Source organism: Mesoplodon densirostris, chromosome 16, assembly GCF_025265405.1.
Source record: "Mesoplodon densirostris isolate mMesDen1 chromosome 16, mMesDen1 primary haplotype, whole genome shotgun sequence".
NCBI classification, from domain to species: domain Eukaryota; kingdom Metazoa; phylum Chordata; class Mammalia; order Artiodactyla; family Ziphiidae; genus Mesoplodon; species Mesoplodon densirostris.
Window position 1 is genome coordinate 44,462,063 of NC_082676.1, and position 17,099 is coordinate 44,479,161.

Here is a 17,099-nt window from a genome sequence, read left to right on the forward strand (position 1 = left end):
TGTTGGGGAACCAGCAGTGAATGAAGCAGGTGAGGTTTCTTCTTTCCTGGAGCCAACATTCTAGGGGGAGAGACAGCAACAAGCAAGTAGACAAATAAATCAATGAGGGATCTGTAAACAGCAGACGTCTCTGAAGACTACACATCAGGGAGACGGAGGGGCTTTTGAGTTGAGGCCTAAAGAACGAGAAGGAGCAGCCTTGGGTAGGGTTGTGGGGTGCTCACGGCAGGACCCAGCAATGCAAAGCCTGCACGGGGTGCTGCAGAAAAGAGGGGCCAGGCCTGTAGCCCACACAGAGGACTCTGGCTTTCACTGTGTTAGGTGGGAGCCATGGGAAGGTTCGGGCAGAGGAGGGATCTAGCTGGACTTGGAGAGTTGCGGGGTGCGGAGGGAGGCAAGGGTGGAGACAGAGACACCAGCAGACAGAGAGGTAGTTCGCTTCTAGATACTTCTTTTCATCGTTTAAAACTTTTTTATTGAACATAACGAATGGGGCTTCCCTAGTGGCGCAGTGGTTGAGAGTCTGCCTGCCGATACAGGGGACACGGGTTCATGCCCCGGTCTGGGAAGACCCCACATGCCGCGGAGCGGCTGGGCCCGTGATCCATGGCCGCTGAGCCTGCGCGTCCGGAGCCTGTGCTCCACAACGGGAGAGGACACAACAGTGAGAGGCCCACGTACCCCCCCCCAAAAAAGAAAATAACGAATACGTACAGGGAAATGTGCACAAGTCCTAAGTATATAGCTCAATGAATTTTCACAAAGTCAAGGTATGCTTGTCATAAGTGCTCAGATCAAGAAACACAGGCAGACCGAGGGGGTTCCCTGGTGGCCTAGTGGTTAGGATTTCAGGCTTTCACTGCCATAGCCCAGGTTTAATCCCTGGTCGGGAAACTGAGATCCCGCAGGCTGCACAGTGTGGCCGGAAAAGAATTAAAAACAGACCTCTTGGCCACCTTTTAAGGACAGAGCCAACAGGATTTACTGTGGGTTGAACATAAGAGAAGGAGAGAATGAGGCGTCTAAAAGGACCCCATGGTTTTGACCTGAGCACCTGGGAGAATGCATGTGCTCTTCCCTGAGTGGGGAAGGCTGGGAGAGGAAGGGGAAGAGGGCATCTTGAGCTGAGCATTGGATTTTTTTTTTTTTTTTTTTTTTTTTGCGGTACGTGGGCCTCTCACTGTTGTGGCCTCTCCCGTTGCGGAGCACAGGCTCCGGATGTGCAGGCTCAGCGGCCATGGCTCACGGGCCCAGCCGCTCTGCGGCATGTGGGATCTTCCCAGACCAGGGCGCAAACCCATGTCCCCTGCATCGGCAGGCGGACTCTCAACCACTGTGCCACCAGGGAAGCCCTGGATATATATATTTTTTTGACCATTGGATATTTTGACTTTGAGAAGCTTATTAATATCCAAGGGAAAATGTCAAGCGGGAAGTTGAATACATGAGTCTGGAGTTCAGGGGAATATTCTGGGCTGGAAATAATGGGCTTAAAGGATGGTTCTGCCCTGACTTGGATACACAAGATCATTGTAGGCCACAAGGGCTGTACCCATTTGAGGAGTTGTTATGATGAATGAATGGTCAGGTGAGGCCGGGGACTTGGTGCTGACCTCTGATTTCTCCTGCCAGCCGCCCTCTGCTTGCTGACCCTGCTGCTGTCACCCCTCAGTCTGGGAGCCCCCATCTCCCCAGCTGAGCCCATCAGTCAAGCCTACAGCCTGGCACTCTACATGCAGAAGAATACTTCAACACTGCTGCAGACTTATGTGAGTGATACGGCACGAGCAGGGAATGAGGGGAGAAGGGCGCCACGCCCCCGGCCCAGCTCTGGGTAGGGGAAGCAGAGCAAGGCCAGAGGAAGGCTCCTCCACGGGTCCAAGGGTATAAGGACTCTGCCATCTAGAGACATACTCCCAGGAACATTGTCACTGATGGCTGGCTGACCTTGGGCAAGTCATTCCTTCTCTCCCAGTCTTAGCTTCCTCATCCGCCAAATGGGCTGATCATCCTGCCTTGGCTGACCTCTCAGGACTGTTAGAAGATTCAAAGGAAGCACATAGCGGGAAAGGCTTTAGGGGATCATGATTCTTTCCACAACTACCTCATGCCCCGTGCTTTCTTTTTTTCGATAAATTTATTTATTTATTTATTTATTTATGGCTGCGTTGGGTCTTTTTTGCTGTGCACGGGCTTTCTCTAGTTGTGGCAATTGGGGGCTGCTCTTTGTTGCGGTGTGAGGGCTTCTCATTGCGGTGGCTTCTCTTGTTGCAGAGCACAGGCTCTAGAGCTCAGGTTCAGTAGTTGTGACTCACGGGCTTAGTTGCTCCGCTGCATGTGAGATCTTCCTGAACCAGGGCTCGAGCCCGTGTCCCCTGCATTGGCAGGTGGATTCTTAACCACTACATCACCAGGGAAGCCTGCCCCGTGCTTGCTTGAGCCTAAGCCATGCTGGGAAGTCTAGCCTTATTATCTTATTAAAATATTTATTTATTTATTTATTATTTTTGGCTGCATTGGGTCTTCGTTGCTGCGCGCGGGCTTTCTCTAGTTGCAGCGAGTGGGGGTTACTCTTCGTTGCAGTGCACAGGCTTCTCATTGTGGTGGCTTTTCTTGCTGTGGAGCATGGACTCTAGGCGCATGGGCTTCAGTAGTTGTGGCACGCGGACTCAGTAGTTGTGGCCCATGGGCTTAGTTGCTCCACGGCATGTGGGATCTTCCCAGACCAGGGCTTGAACCCATGTTTCCGGCACTGGTAGGCAGATTCTCAACCACTGCACCACTGGGGAAGTCCTTAGCCTCATTATCTTACTGAGTCCTCAGATAGTTCTGAGAGGTGGATTTACAACCCATTTTACAAATAAGGAATACTGAGTTTTAGAGAGGGGAATAATTTGCCTGAGGTCACAAAACCTCAGGTCTAGAAGTTCAAACTGGCAGCCTCCTGACTGGGTCTGACCCACAGATGTTTTGTTTAGGCCATGCAATGCTTGTTCAGATTTTGTGTACGAGTGCCTGTCAAAAAGAGGCACAGGGATCCTATTGGCCTCCTGCCACCCCCACCCCCCTCTTAGTCCTGCCCTCTTCCCCAAGTGACATGATCTGCCTGGCCCCTGGAGGCCCTGGTGTTTGTGACTCTTCTGCTGTGCTATATTCTAGGTCCATGTGAAGTTACTTAATCTAGTTTCTAGTCTCATATCTGTCACCAAACCCTGGGTAGCTTTGGGCACCCTGAGCCTCAGTTTCCCCACTTGTAAGATGGGGATGTAGGACCAGATGATCTATCAATTAGGGGATTTATCAGTGTGCATTAAAATTTTGTGGGCCTAGGTTTGTGGAGGCGAGAACTTTAATGGAGAAAGCACTCAACTAAATTTAATAATATTAATAATTATTTATTAATGATTATAATAAAATGAACAAACATAAACCACTAAATGCTGTGAATAAAAAGGAAATAGGGCTGTAACTATTATACATTGTCAATAATATATTTATATTGAAAATATTGCAATAAGTAACATAGTCATAGTGTTCATGATACTAATATAAATATATAGTTCGTGAACGATATTAATGCCCTTATTGTATGCCAGATGCTGTGCTAAGTGCTTTATACATTGCGTTGGCCAACTAGTTCGTTCAGTTTTCAGTAAAAATAAAAGACATCTTTTGGGCTTCCCTGGTGGTGCAGTGGTTGAGAGTCTGCCTGCCAATGCAGGGGACACGGGTTCGTGCCGCGAACATGCCGCGGAGTGGCTGGGCCAGTGAGCCATGGCCGCTGAGCCTGTGCGTCCGGAGCCTGTGCTCCGCAACGGGAGAGGCCACAGCAGTGAGAGGCCCACGTACCGCAAAAAAAAAAAAAAAATTAAAAGACACATCTTTCATTTTCACCAAGAACTTTATTGAACAATGTATTCATTAACCGAACTAACTTTCTGGCCAGCCCAATATATTACTTATCTTCACCATAATAGTGCCACATGGGAATTACTGAAGCTGTGATTCAAAGTTGCACAACTTGTACGTGAAGGAGGCCAAACTGGAACCTAACAGAGCCCAGGCTCTGTGCTAGAACATTTCACCAACTCCCTGAGAGGCAGGGAATGGCGACTCCCCCTGGGAAGATGCCAGTCTCATGGAAGGCAGATGTGAAGTCAGGGGAGACCCAGGGAAGCCTTTTGGCCTCCTCACTCCTGTCTCTGTCCCTCATGCAGCTCCAGTGCCAAGGCAGCCCCTTTAGTGATCCTGGCTTCTCAGCGCCAGAGCTCCAGCTCAGCAGCCTGCCTCCTGCCGCCGTTTCCTTCAAGACCTGGCATGCACTGAATGACAGGGAGCGTCTGAGCTGTGCCCAGGGGGCCTTCCTGGCCTTGACCCAGCACCTCCAGCTTGTGGGGGATGACCAGAGTGACCTGAACCCTGGCAGTCCCATCCTTCTGGCTCAGCTCGGGGCTGCAAGACTCAGGGCCCAAGGTCTGCTGGGCAACATGGCTGCCATCATGACTGCCCTGGGCCTGCCTATCCCCCCAGAAGAGGACACTCTCGGGCTTGTCCCCTTCGGGGCCTCGGCCTTTGAGAGGAAATGTCGAGGTTATGTAGTAACCCGGGAATATGGCCATTGGACTGACCGAGCTGTGAGGGACTTGGCTCTGCTCAAGGCCAAATACCCTGGGTAGAGGAGGTGGAACTTCCCGTCAGAGGCTGCAACACTTCCGCTTTCACAACAGACTCTTTTCTGCCTTGCTTCTTCGCTAGAACGGAGACACATCTTGTCTAGGAGACAGGGCTTGTGTACCATGTATTTGGGAAAATTTCCTGGTAACCAGGCCTCAAGGTGCCACTGCCTGGGCCTTCCTGCCTAGGTCCTATGGCATCCCTTCCAGATCTGGGTGGGACTCTATGGATATCATTTTATGGATTACCAGTCCAGTGGTACTGGTTGCTCACCTCCTGGGTGGAAAAAAGTATCTCTTTGAAGTGGCTTCACTTCCCACTCTAGGGGGCAGTACAGTTGGTCTCCTTCCTGGGCTCTCCCTGAGACCTTCTCCCTCCTGTAATTTCAGGGAGGTCCAGGGGCTGCCTTCTTGTCTCTGTCTACCTCACTTCCTGTATGAAGATATGGACTTTCTGAGCAACTAGGCCTCCCTTCTTGCTGGAGCTCATTTCCTCCCCTAGTCTACCTCTCCGACTGTGGCCACTGTTCCAACTTCCCATCTTAAGGGGCTTCACTTCCTATTCAATGGACATCCGATTCTTGAAAAACTAAGGATTCGTGTCACATCTGTTTCCTGCTCAGGACACATCCACTTCCTGTTCTGGGCGGAGAGATGGCATCCCTGGCCTGGGGCTCTCAGGAATCTCCTATTTATACTGTGGCTTTTGCGGATGTCTGGGGGAACCAGTTTGTAACCCAAGGACCTTATTCTCCTTAAAGGTGTCTCCCCATTTTCAACAACTATATATACTGGTAACTTTAGTGTTCTTTTTATTTTTAAACATTTTATTTACAAAAAATTAATTTATTCTCGTAAATAAAACTCTTTTTAAGGGGTGATTTTTTTTTTCTCTCCAGTAGACCTAACTTGGGGGGAAGGGAAGGTACAGGGATAGGGCAGAGGGAGGGGAAGAAGGGAAAGGACATCAGAGGCAAGGGGGCAGGGCCGCAAAGGGTGGGATGGGGGAGGGGGAGAGCAGCAGGTGGAGTGACCCTGGGGGAAGGTGGCTGAAATTTGTCTGGAGCAGCCCACCCACCACAGGGTCAGCAGACATATCCCTAGCCAGGAAAGGACAGAGAGAAGGACAGAGGGAAACAGAGTGCCAGGTGTCCCCTCCTTGAGATGAGGCGCAGATGTACACACGCTCACATGGGGCCAAGAGGAGACAGAGATCCTCAGCGAGGCAGGCCCAAGCAATGGAGAAAAAGACGGGGAAAGCAAGGAAGTGATAGCCATGGGAAGTCAAAGACGCAGACAAGGAGGCCCCAGGGAGAAAAAGAGATCGAGAGCGTACAAAGCAAATAGAGAGATGGAGACGGTCGGAGAACACAGAGACGCTGCCGGAGATGGAGAGGGATGGAGAGGCGGAGACGGCCCAGGAGGGGACCGCGAGCTGCGGCGCGTGCCCCGCTCTCAGGCCGGGCCCCCGGGCGCCAGCTGGCCTAGGTCGGCCTCGGTGCGGTTCACCCACTCGCGGTAGAGGCCGCACACGCGGAGCCCCAGCACCTTGGCCGGAAAGACGCCCGCGGTGGCAGTGGCCGCGGCGATGGCGGCGGCGGCGGGCTCCGCTCGGGGCGCGCGGGTCTCGGCGCCCAGCGCGGCCAGCACGGCATCCACAGCGGCGCCCAGGGCCCGCGCCTGGCGCGCTGCGTCCTCCAGGCGCCGCAGCAGGCGCAGCGCGCGCGGGTTCAGCTCGGCCTGGCGGCGGCGCACGACGTCCAGCAGCGGTGGCAGCGCGGCTAGCGCCGCCTCGTCCAGCCGCAGGCGCTCGGGCACTGGCAGGCCCGCGTGGCCCGGGGCCGGGGCGCTCAGATCGGCCACCGGCAGCCGCGGGGGCGAGAAGCCAGGCAGCCCGAAGGGGTCTCCCTGGTGCTGCACCTGCGGAGACGCGGCAGTCAGGGCGGCTCCTCCACCCGGAACTCAGCCCTCCACCCCTCTCCTGGGTCCTCAGTGTCCCCATCTCGTAAATGACACACTCCTGCCAACAGAAAGGCTGTGTTTGAGATAATACAAAACAACAAAAACCACCGTGCGCTTTACACCACTGCTTTGTTTCCTCATCTCCTCAATGGAGATAATAACCATATCAACTTCATAAGGTAGTTATGAGCCTGTTAAAATGCTTAAGGCAGGTCCTGACTCATTGGAAGGGCACAAAAAATGTTAGTTCTTTTATTAATGCTAACTTACAGACCCAGCTTCAAATCCTGTCTCCACCACTTACTAGTTGTGCCATTCGGTGCAAAACCGTTTCCTTCTCTGAGCCTCAGTGGTCTCCTCTGTAAGATGGGGGAACAGTTCCCTGTCCTGCCTTCCTACCACAGACCTCTTGAGAATCACAGAAGATAGTGCAGGGACCGAGTTTGTTTCACTCCCTCCCCCCATTCTTCCCCACTTCTGCACCTGCTTGACACACAGCCAGGGGCTCAATGAATAACTGTCATGTGAATGAACAAATGAAAAGATAAAGGTGATTTGTAATTTGTAAAGATGCTATAACAATACCATTTATCCTTTCCTAACATTTTGCTTCTGGTTCAGGCACTGTGCTGCTTTAAACACACTATTCCTAATCTTCCCAATAATGGGTGTGATGATGATGATCATGGTCTTGTAAATGAGGATACTGGGACTGACTTATCCTAAGTCATCCATCTAGGAAGGGGCAGAAGCTGGAATTTGAACCAAAGTTGGTAGGACTACAAAGCTAGCTTTATTATCTTACTATTGCTGTCATAATTATTAAGTTATTATATTTAATGTTATCAGTACTGCCCATGGTCACAACAAGTTGGCAGGGCTACAGTCTATCTGATTCAAAACTATACCCTCCCTCCACTACACCAGAGTAATTTGGGGAACTATCTAGTTTCCTTTGTCAGTGTCCTCTGGCCAACCAAAGATTTTGGCAGATCCTTCTCCCCTGTAAAAGTGTCCTCTTGGGATGGCATTTTTACCCCTAGATTGAAACCCCTTTTTAGCTTCTCTGCATAACACAGGTAGAAGAGTTCACAGCTCATCTTATTCAACTGCCTTTTTTTTTTTTTTTTTTTTGGTCCTGCTGGGATCTTAGTTCCCCGACCAGGGATTGAACGCAGGCTCTGGCAGTGAAAGCACCCGAATCCTAATCACTGGACATCCAGGGAATTCCCTTAAGTGCCTCCTTGTACACCTGGGGAGTCCCAAGCTCATGGAGGTGAGATGACAAGATCACACAGAGCCTAAGAACATAGGTTTCCTGACTCCCAGACCAGAGTTCTCTTCACTCTCTCAGGTTGCTTCTGTCTTAAAGTACCAAGTAGGGAGCCTCCATGCTGAGGCTAATGGAGGGGCATTTGGGGCACAGACAGGGTCCTCCTCCAATTTGCTGTGTGGCCAGGGGCCAGTTACTGACCCCTCTTGGAAGCCCCAATTTCTGCAGCTGTGAAGTGAGATTGAGAAAATGGGTGGTCAAGGACCCCTTGATCTGTATGTACTTCCCCATTCCCCAGGACCCTGGTACCCACACCCCGAACCCCACTCACATATTCCTGGAGCAGCTGCTCAGCATATTTGGTGAGGAGGCGGGCAAGGCTGTGTGTCTGTTGGATCTTGGACTCCAAGTGGGGAAGGGGTGAGATTGAGGAGTCAGCCTGGGGATCCTCTGGTGGGAAAAGGGGGGGAGGAATGAGGGCACCCCAACCCCTTGCTTCTTGACCACTTCTTCCAGGCTGGCTCTTCCTGAACCCGGAAGCTCCACTCTGAATTCTCCACCTTTTAAGCCAGGCAGGCTCTGTCCCATTCCAACTGAGGGAAAATAGGGCACCAGACATTTGCCAAACGGTTGTTCTCCTGAAATGTGTTCCCTGTCCCCAAGTCATGGTTGAAGTCCTATTAAAGCCAAATTCAAATACTGCCTCCTCAGTGCAGCCTCCAGATTCACCCCTCCTTTAAATTAACTTCTTCCTTCTACTTAAGGCCATTTGTTCATACTTCCAAGGCGGTTCTTTTAATATCTCTTTTATCTGTGAGAATCTGCCTCAGCCTGGGAGCCCTTTGAGGGCAGGGCTCACGTATCTCGGTACCTCAGTGATTGTTGGTGGAATTCAGCATCATCAAAGCACAGAACTTAAAACTGAAACAAGCCTTTAAGCCCATTTTACAGATTGGGATACTGAAGTGCCATTTCTTCCCTGATGGTCCTTCTGTGCAAAACCGTGGGCTGGGCACCGTACAGTTTCAATGAATCAGCAACCGGCCTTAACCAGAACAAGTTAGAGGGTGGTGCCCCGGGAGGAAGAATACATTTCCCGAGACGCCTAGCGCGCGTTCCCAGGGCATGCTGGGGACTGTAGTCCTAGCCCGGCAACTCCCGACCCGCCCCTCGCTAGAGTTTGCCCCGCGGGTCCCTATCCTTAACAGCCTCGACTTTCGTCTCCTGTTGTTACTTACCAGCCCCTGTGGCCCAAAGACTTCCGCCCCTAACTTTACCCCTCCTTCTGGCTCCCAGCTCTGATTCTTTCCCGGTACTCAGATAGGGTCCCGGCGTCCTGTCCCAACCACTACCCCAATTCTCCCCCAGGGTGTACTCGAACCGGTAATCTACCTCCTGAGCCAAAGTCTCCGAAGGCACAGCCCCAGGCCTCCTCTAAACTCTGGCGCTTACCCCTTCCCACAGCTCACGCACAACTCACCCGCTCGTTACCTGACACCGGGGCCCTGCTCTCCCCCGCTCAGGCCGCTCCCTTCCCGGACCTAGGGGTGGCGGGGACCCAGACCCCAGCTTCCAGCCCTTCTGACCCCTGCTCCCCTCGGCGCTCGGCATCCGGCCCTTCAGCCCCTTACCCAGACTTCCCTCCCTCCGGCTCATGCTGGCCCCAGGCTGATCCCGGTTGCCTCCACGCCCCCCTACCGAGGAGGGGAGAAGGGGGGAAAAGGGTAGGGGCGTGGCCCGGCCGTAGCCAATCAGGGCTCAGACCCCAACAATCTACCACCCCCCTTCCACCCCACCTCCCACCCCACCTCCGCCGCCCCGGGCAGGATTCCTTGGCCCTGAGCTCAGCTCCCTGCATGCACGGCCTAGTCGGGAAGGGGGCGGCAGGTTGTCTGCAGAGTGGACTCGGGACCTGTAGGCTTGGGTTGCCGGGGCCTGGGAGACAGCCCTGAGTCAGATGGGAGGAGAAGCTCAGGCTCCGACCTGGGGGAAGGCTTGGCGCCCGGGCTGCTTTTCGGAGAAAGCTTGGGAGGGGTGGGTGGTGGAGAGGGAGCAGCTGGCAGGACAGGAATGTGCTGCCCTTCCTCTTGGCTGGGGGAGGGGAGAGCGGGGTGCTTGAGAGGCCAAGGTGGGGGCCCTCAGGCTTAGGCCACACCTACACGGACATACACCTCCCGGCCTATCTCAGATGTCTCCTGCCCTTGCTTTCACAGTCACACCTACTAGGGGGCCACCTCACCTCACCTTACCAGACCCAGTAAGAGAATTCTTCTGACACACCCGCATCTACTGAAGGGTTCTCACACAGGAACAAGCTTAAGAGAGACAGGTACAGGGAGTCATACCCACACGTCAAACCACTAACCTGATGCAGACAAATGCTGAACGGTCTGTACACACTTACTTATCCCCACAAATGGTTCCCAAGCACCCACACTCTCCTGGGCTCTGGGACCTAGAGATGATCCATTCTTGGTCTCTAGCCCCCTGAGGAGCTCACAGTCTGATGGGGAAACGATAGACAACAGCTTGTTATGGGGTTTGTGAATGAAACTGGCAGAGGGCACAGCAGGTGGGGCCATCACACACTTTTTTGGGGGTGGGGGCTGCATTGGGTCTTTGTTACTGTGTGCGGGCTTTCTCTAGTTGCGGTGAGCAGGGGCTACTCTTCGTTGCGGTGTGCGGGCTTCTCACTGCGGTGGCGTCTCTTGCTGCGGAGCACAGGCTCTAGGCGCAAGGGCTTCAGTAGTTGCAGTACGTGGGCTCTAGAACGCAGGTTCAGTAGTTGTGGCGCATGGTATTAGTTGTTCCGTGGCATGTGGGAGCTTCCCGGACCAGGGCTCGAACCCGTGTCCCCTGCATTGGCAGGCAGATTCTTAACCACTCCGCCACCAGGGAAGTCACCATCACACACTTTTTTAACAGAGACTGTTGTTGGGTATTTACTATGTGCAAGGCACTGTTCTAAGTTATACAGGTATTAACTCACTCCCATGTTATAGCTGAGGAATTAGAAATAAGTGACTTGTCCAAGGTCACTGGACAAGAAGAGCTGGGATTTTACCCCAGCAGTTTGGATCCAGAAATGCTGTCATAACCACCTTCCTATACCTTAACCCCTCTGAACATAGTAACACCAAAACACACAGACACAATAGCCACACCCTTGAAACACACACACACATAACAACAGAAATTTAGAAGGTGGTATCTGCTGACAAACACAGCCTCAAACAAAATCAACCAAGGCACACTCATTTTAAGTAAACTTTCCACTGAAGTAAAATATACACAGGGAAAAGTACACACATCATAAGGGTACAGCCTGACGAATTTTCCAAGAGTAAATATGCCCTGGGAACCAGCACCAGATTAAGAAACAGAACATGACCAGTTCCCAGAGCCCCCTCTTAGCCCCTCCCAGTCCCAAGGCTGACCATTATTCTGATTTCTCACAACATTACTTGGTTTCGTCTGTTTTTTTTTCAATTTATATATTTATTTATTTTTGGCTGCGTTTGGTCTTCATTGCTGTGCCGCAGGCTTTCTTTAGTTGCGGTGAGCGGGGGCTACTCTTTGTTGCGGTGTGCAGGCTTCTCATTGCGGTGGCCTCTCCCGTTTCGAAGCACGGGCTCCAGGGGCACAGGCTTGAGTAGTTGTGGCTCTTGGGCTCTATAGCGCAGGCTCAGCAGTTGTGGTGCACAGATTCAGCTGCTCTGCAGCATGTGGGACCTTCCCCGACCAGGGCTCGAACCCGTGTCCCCTGAATTGACAGGCGGATTCTTAACCACTGCGCCACCAGGGGAGCCCGGTTTTGCCTGCTTTGAACTTTATATAAATGGAATCATACAGTATGTAGTGCTGTATCTGACTTCTTTCATGAGACTTGTCCCAGTTGTTGGGGGTAGCAGGACATCACTCTCCTTGCTGTGTCCTCCATGGTTTGAACAGGCTACAATCATTTTGCACTCCCCTGTCGATGGGTTGTTTCCAGTCTGAGGCTATTATGAATAGAGCTATGAACATTCCAGTACAGACCCCTTGGTTCTGATACCCACGCATTTCTGTTGGGTGTTAACGACCTAGGAGTGGAACTGCTGGATCATAGAGTTTCACTCGAAAACCGCCAGCTTTCCAAAGTGTCTCTACCAATTTACACTCCCCCAGAAATATGAGGGATCCAGTTGCTCTATTTCTTCGCCTCCAGTTGGTAGGGTCCGTCATTCTCACTTTAGCCATTCTGGTGGGTGGAGAGTCAGTCATATTTTCAGTGTCTGGCACGTAACTGGCACTCAGTCAATAGACTGTTGAATGAATGAGTAGTTGAACAGTGTAGAACCAGATAGCCTGGCGAGGGGGACACACACTCACGCACACGCACACGCGCGCACACACACACACCCCGTTCCGGGGACGCCCCCACGAGCAGCGGTAGCACACAGGACACACACCCTCTCGCGCCCCCTGGCGCCTACGTGGTCTGAACGCAAGGTCGCAGCCCCACCGCGCGCGTCCAGTCGCCCAGCGGCTCCCAACCTGCCTCTCGGCGGCGGGCAGGGGGCGCTGCTCGTCCGGGTGCCCCCGGGTGGGGGCGGGCCCGGTCAGGGCGGGGTCGGCCGGCTTCCAGGCCTGGGCTCTGGCCGCCCGCGCCGCCCGGCCGCTCCGGGGACGGGCCGGGGCGGGGCGCGGCGGCAGGAAGCGGGGCGGGGACTCGCGGAAGCCTTGGGGAGCGAGGGAGGGCGCGGCCAACTCCCGGAGAGACGACAGGCCGAGAGAGTGGCGCCCCGGCCTGGCGCCGAGCCTGAGCCAGCCGGACGGGAGGCGGCCCAGCCGCGGGCTCGGCCTCGGCCCCAGTCCCGCCAGCATGGCCGGCCGGACCGTGCGGGCCGAGACCCGGAGCCGGGCCAAGGATGACATCAAGAAGGTGATGGCGACCATCGAGAAGGTCCGGAGATGGTGAGCACTGCCCCGGGGCCAGGGACGGGACACGATGGGCCACTCCTCCCCCAGATACGTCTACCCCCCTTCGCCAGCTGTGGCCCCCAGGTGTTAGGTGTGCCTCCCAGTTGCGCCCTGGATCTGCAGGGCTCTATCTTCCTTCTCCTGGCTACACCCTGGGGTCTACAAAGCGTGTTCACCAGCGCCGCCCTCCCAAGGCTGGAGCCCCCATTTATGCCCCGCCCCCTGAAGCTTTGACACTCCTTTCGCAAGTATGCAGAGTGATCTTCATTGCTTTGGTCCCCAGCCCGGCCCATAGTCGCGCTCTCCACGTATATACCCCAGGGGTCTGCAGAGCCATGACCCCAAGTCACACTCTCTCTAGAGGCACCCCCCCCCCCCATCTATATACCCTCGGGTCTGCAGGGTTTCTCCCTCTAACTATGTCCCATTAGCAAAACTGCCCCTTCCCTCCGGCACCACCACCACCTCTACAGGTATCCCCAGATGTGTCCAGCTCCTGGGGTGGCTCTCTCCTCAGGCCTCTCTGACCCAGTCCCCCCACCGTCCCACAGGGAGAAGCGCTGGGTGACTGTGGGCGACACTTCCCTTCGTATCTTCAAGTGGGTGCCAGTGGTGGACCCCCAGGAGGAGGTGAGCAAGTTCTCCCACACCAGGCCCTTCCTCTGTGCAGCCTCAGGCATGCCCCTCCCCACCCTGGCCTCCACCTCCAGTCCGCACTCAGACCTCAAATGCAGGAGCCCGGACAGATGTTAACAATTAGTAGTAACTCCGCCTCTTCCCCCTCCCCCCACACCGGACCCCGCTCCCCCCCACCCCAGTTCAAGACCTAACCCAGTGTGCACAACCTGTCCCCTCATGCAGGGCCTTCTGCTTCTCTGTGCCTCAGTTTCCTTATTTGTACAGTGGGGGCTTTGCAAGTGCTAACTAGAAAGCTGACTCTGACCCTTAGCCCTCTAACCCCCAGGAGCGACGGAGGGCAGGTGGCGGGGCAGAGAGATCCCGAGGCCGGGAGCGGAGGGGCAGGGGCGCCAGTCCCCGAGGGGGTGGCCCTCTCATCCTGCTCGATCTCAATGGTATGTAGGGATGCTGAGATGTGGGGGGCTGTGGGGATTGAGGGAGGGGGCTGGAGGCCTCAGGCCCAACCCTTTTGGCTTTTGCTCCCACAGATGAGAACAGTAACCAGAGTTTCCATTCGGAAGGCTCCCTGCAAAAGGGCACCGATCCCAGCCCTGGGGGCACCCCCCAGCCCAGCCGCCCTGTGTCACCTGCTGGACCACCGGAAGGGGTCCCGGAGGATGCTCAGCCCCCACAGCTGGGCCAGGAGAGAGGTAGGACCAGGTGCCTCCCAGGAGCCCTCTCTTCTGAATCTTGTTCTCTCCAAGGTCGAAGCCACCAGCTTACCCCTCGACCTGCTCCCCCCTCCTGTGTTGCCTCCTTGGGAGGCCTTCCCTGAGTCTTGTGGAAAGTCACCACCCTTCCTCTAGGGACTATCTTTCTCCTTCCCCTGGCTTCTTAGCATCTGTGGATAACTTAGCACTGTCTGAGGTTTTCATGTAAATTTAGCTTTTTACTAGTTAAGTATCTTTCTCTGCCACTCCCACTTCCTGAATGTTGGGCCCATATCAATCTTGTTCACTGCTGTATCCTCAGAACACCATGGAACACATAGTAGGTGCTCAATAAATACTTGCTAAGGAATAAGTAATCGTGATAATCGTAAGAGTGATTAATAATAAGTGATAATAACAGCTAATACTTATTGAGCTCTTACTGTGTGCCAGGCACCCTTCTAAGCACTTTCCATGTTTTATCTCATTTAATCCTTACAACAACCCTGTGAGGGTTATGATCTCCATTTATAGATGAGAAACCGAAACCCAGAGAGGTTCAGTAAGTTGCCCAAGCTCACACAGCTAGTGAGCCAGGATCTGGGGTATGAGTCCTCCTCAGCTCCTCTTTCTTCCCATAGAGTCAATCCCCTATCTGGTCAGATTCACCTCCCCAATGTGTCTGCCTTCCCAGGCTCTGTCATCTCTCTCACCCGCACCTAGCTCCAGCCTCCTCCTGGGTCTCTTCTCTTCCAGTTGGACCCACACAGCTACCAGAGCACAAGGTTGACGAGGTCATTTTCCTGCTTCAAAGCCTTCAGTGGCTGCCTGTGACCTTTGACTTCTCAGCCTGGCACTCCGGGCCCTTCGTGAACTGTCCCCTGCTGACCTCATTGTTCCCTTTCAAGAACACCATGGCTTGGGCCTGTGTTCCATGTTGTCTAGATCATACCACACGCTTGTGTACCTTTACTAATATAAAAACAATAATTGGCATTTCTCGAGCACTTCCTGTGTGCGGGGCACTGTACTAATGGCTTTTCCTGTGTTATCTAATTCTTACAACAGTCTTATGTGGTAATTACTGTAATCATCTCCATTTTACAGGTGGGGAGAACAGGCTTAGAGCAATTAAGTCACTTGCCCAGGGTCAGGATTCGAACCCAGGCAGTCCAACCCCAGAATCTGGGCTTGCCAAGCTTCTGTTCCCTCTGCCTGAAATGTACTCCAGCTCCCCATTTGTCTGCCTGATCAAATCTACTCACCCGTCAAGATCCCACCTAAATGTCCTTCCTGTGTTTTCTTCCTGGGTTGCAGCCAGGTGACTGGCTCCCCACTCAGTGCTCCCACAGCCCGCGGGCTTATGTGATTGGTGTGTTTCCCTCTTGGTCTGTGCTGTGGCACAGAGCAGCTGCTCAGGGAACACCTGTTAATCTCATGTTTCAGATCCTGGGGGCATAACTGCGGGCAGCACCGATGAACCTCCAATGCTGACCAAGGAGGAGCCTGTTCCAGAATTGCTGGAGGCTGAGGTGAGAGTGGCCAGGAGGCTGGACTCCCAGGTCTTAGAGGGAATGGGGGCTCTGGGGTAGCCAAAGCCTTGGGGGCTGCACTCTTGAGGTCCAGGTGGGAAATGTAGACCTTGGACACAGCTAAAGGCTATAAGGCTGGGTTCTTGGGACTGAAAAGAAAAGGGTGTTTTAGAAACAAAATCCTGTGGGCTGGATTGGGGCTGATTTGAGACCATTAAAAGCCTGAAAAGATCATGGTGCACCTCCAAGTATTTTTTTTTTAATCCTAAGTATGTAATTAGCTTAAGAAAGTCCCCCACAAACTTCTGACTTTTCCCACAAGGACTACCGTGATACGTTTTCGAGAAATATCAAATATCAGCTTCTTTCCCCCAAATGGTGTTGTTGTTGTTTCCGGCGCCCTACTTAATCTGCGTCCTGGGGCCCTGGCCCTGGGCTAGACTCCCGGGTCCGGGAGGGGAGTGGAGTGGAGGCTTTCGAGAAGGCATAGGCTAGGAGGCTGCACTCCTGGGTTTGGGTGGAGCTCATGCCTGTCCACCCTTCCTCTCCAGGCCCCTGAAGCTTACCCCGTCTTTGAGCCAGTGCCACCTGTCCCCGAGGCAGCCCAGGGTGATACAGAGGACTCGGAGGGCGCCCCCCCACTCAAGCGCATCTGCCCAAATGCCCCTGACCCCTGAGAAGCCGGCCTGCCTGTCCTGTTGCCCCAGGGGTCCCTTTGGCTTTTTACAAATAAAGACCCTTTTGTAATTTTGTGTCATGTCATTTCCCCGTCAGGGCTGGGGAGGGTCTTTGGAGACAGTTTTGTCTCACGCTCCATTTCTCAGATGGGGTCACTGAGGCTCTGAGAGGACCTACCTGTAGTCACACCCTGAGTCAGACATGGAAGAGGGGTTTGAGCTAGGACCCTGCCTCCCCAGCACTCCCTCCACCCTGTCCTGTCCCCCTTACCTTTGACCCTTCCTTCAGCCCTCCTGCTCTGGTAATCCCAGGACCCCTTTTCTTCCTGCTCAGTCCTCCCCTGGGCCCAGCAATTACCAAAGCTCTGGACAGCCAGGCCCGTGATTCCCATTCACACACAGGAACACAGAAGCCCAGAGGGACTTTGGGGCCTGGGATGACCCAACCCATTCCCTGCCCTCAGGAAGCTACAGCATCATTCCTCCCTGCCTCTGCTTAACCATTCCTCCACTGGAACCCCTGCCCACACTTCTGGTTGAATCTTGCTTGTCTTCGGCTCAGTCACTACCTTCTCCAGGAAGCCTTCCCCAGGCTCAGTGAGTTTCTCCCCTTCGGGCTCCTACAACCCCGTGTGCTTCTTTCCCTTTGTCTCAGCATTTATCAGGCTGTTTGGGGATGGTTGGTTTGTATG

At 53.8% G+C, this 17,099-nt stretch overlaps 3 protein-coding genes across 4 annotated transcripts; 2 read left to right on the top strand and 1 right to left on the bottom strand.

Annotated features, from left to right (window-relative positions):
* Positions 1 to 1,619: 1,619 nt before the first annotated feature.
* On the top strand, positions 1,620 to 4,676 carry LOC132476948 (cardiotrophin-2; the record flags this gene model as incomplete). The annotated part of the gene is made up of 2 exons (XM_060079206.1): positions 1,620 to 1,769; positions 4,218 to 4,676. Coding segments are annotated over 2 exons (609 nt in total), but the record flags the coding sequence as incomplete, so codon positions are not given.
* A 428-nt stretch (positions 4,677 to 5,104) lies between these two features.
* LOC132476332 (cardiotrophin-1-like) lies at positions 5,105 to 9,609 on the bottom strand. 2 transcript variants are annotated; one of them, XM_060078219.1, is made up of 3 exons: positions 9,540 to 9,609; positions 8,240 to 8,358; positions 5,105 to 6,593 (listed from the first exon to the last, which is right to left on the bottom strand). In XM_060078219.1, the coding sequence occupies exons 1-3, from the start codon at positions 9,562 to 9,564 to the stop codon at positions 6,129 to 6,131; spliced, it is 609 nt and encodes a 202-aa protein (XP_059934202.1). In that variant the 5' UTR covers positions 9,565 to 9,609; the 3' UTR covers positions 5,105 to 6,128. The 2 variants fall into 2 exon arrangements, with proteins under 2 accessions (XP_059934202.1, XP_059934200.1); XM_060078217.1 differs by lacking the exon at positions 9,540 to 9,609 and having other exon boundaries at positions 8,240 to 9,165.
* A 2,993-nt stretch (positions 9,610 to 12,602) lies between these two features.
* On the top strand, positions 12,603 to 16,477 carry BCL7C (BAF chromatin remodeling complex subunit BCL7C). The gene is made up of 6 exons (XM_060078740.1): positions 12,603 to 12,864; positions 13,422 to 13,500; positions 13,835 to 13,943; positions 14,037 to 14,198; positions 15,645 to 15,730; positions 16,282 to 16,477. Exons 1-6 carry the CDS (start codon positions 12,773 to 12,775, stop codon positions 16,405 to 16,407), a joined length of 654 nt encoding a protein of 217 aa, XP_059934723.1. The 5' UTR covers positions 12,603 to 12,772; the 3' UTR covers positions 16,408 to 16,477.
* Positions 16,478 to 17,099: the final 622 nt, after the last annotated feature.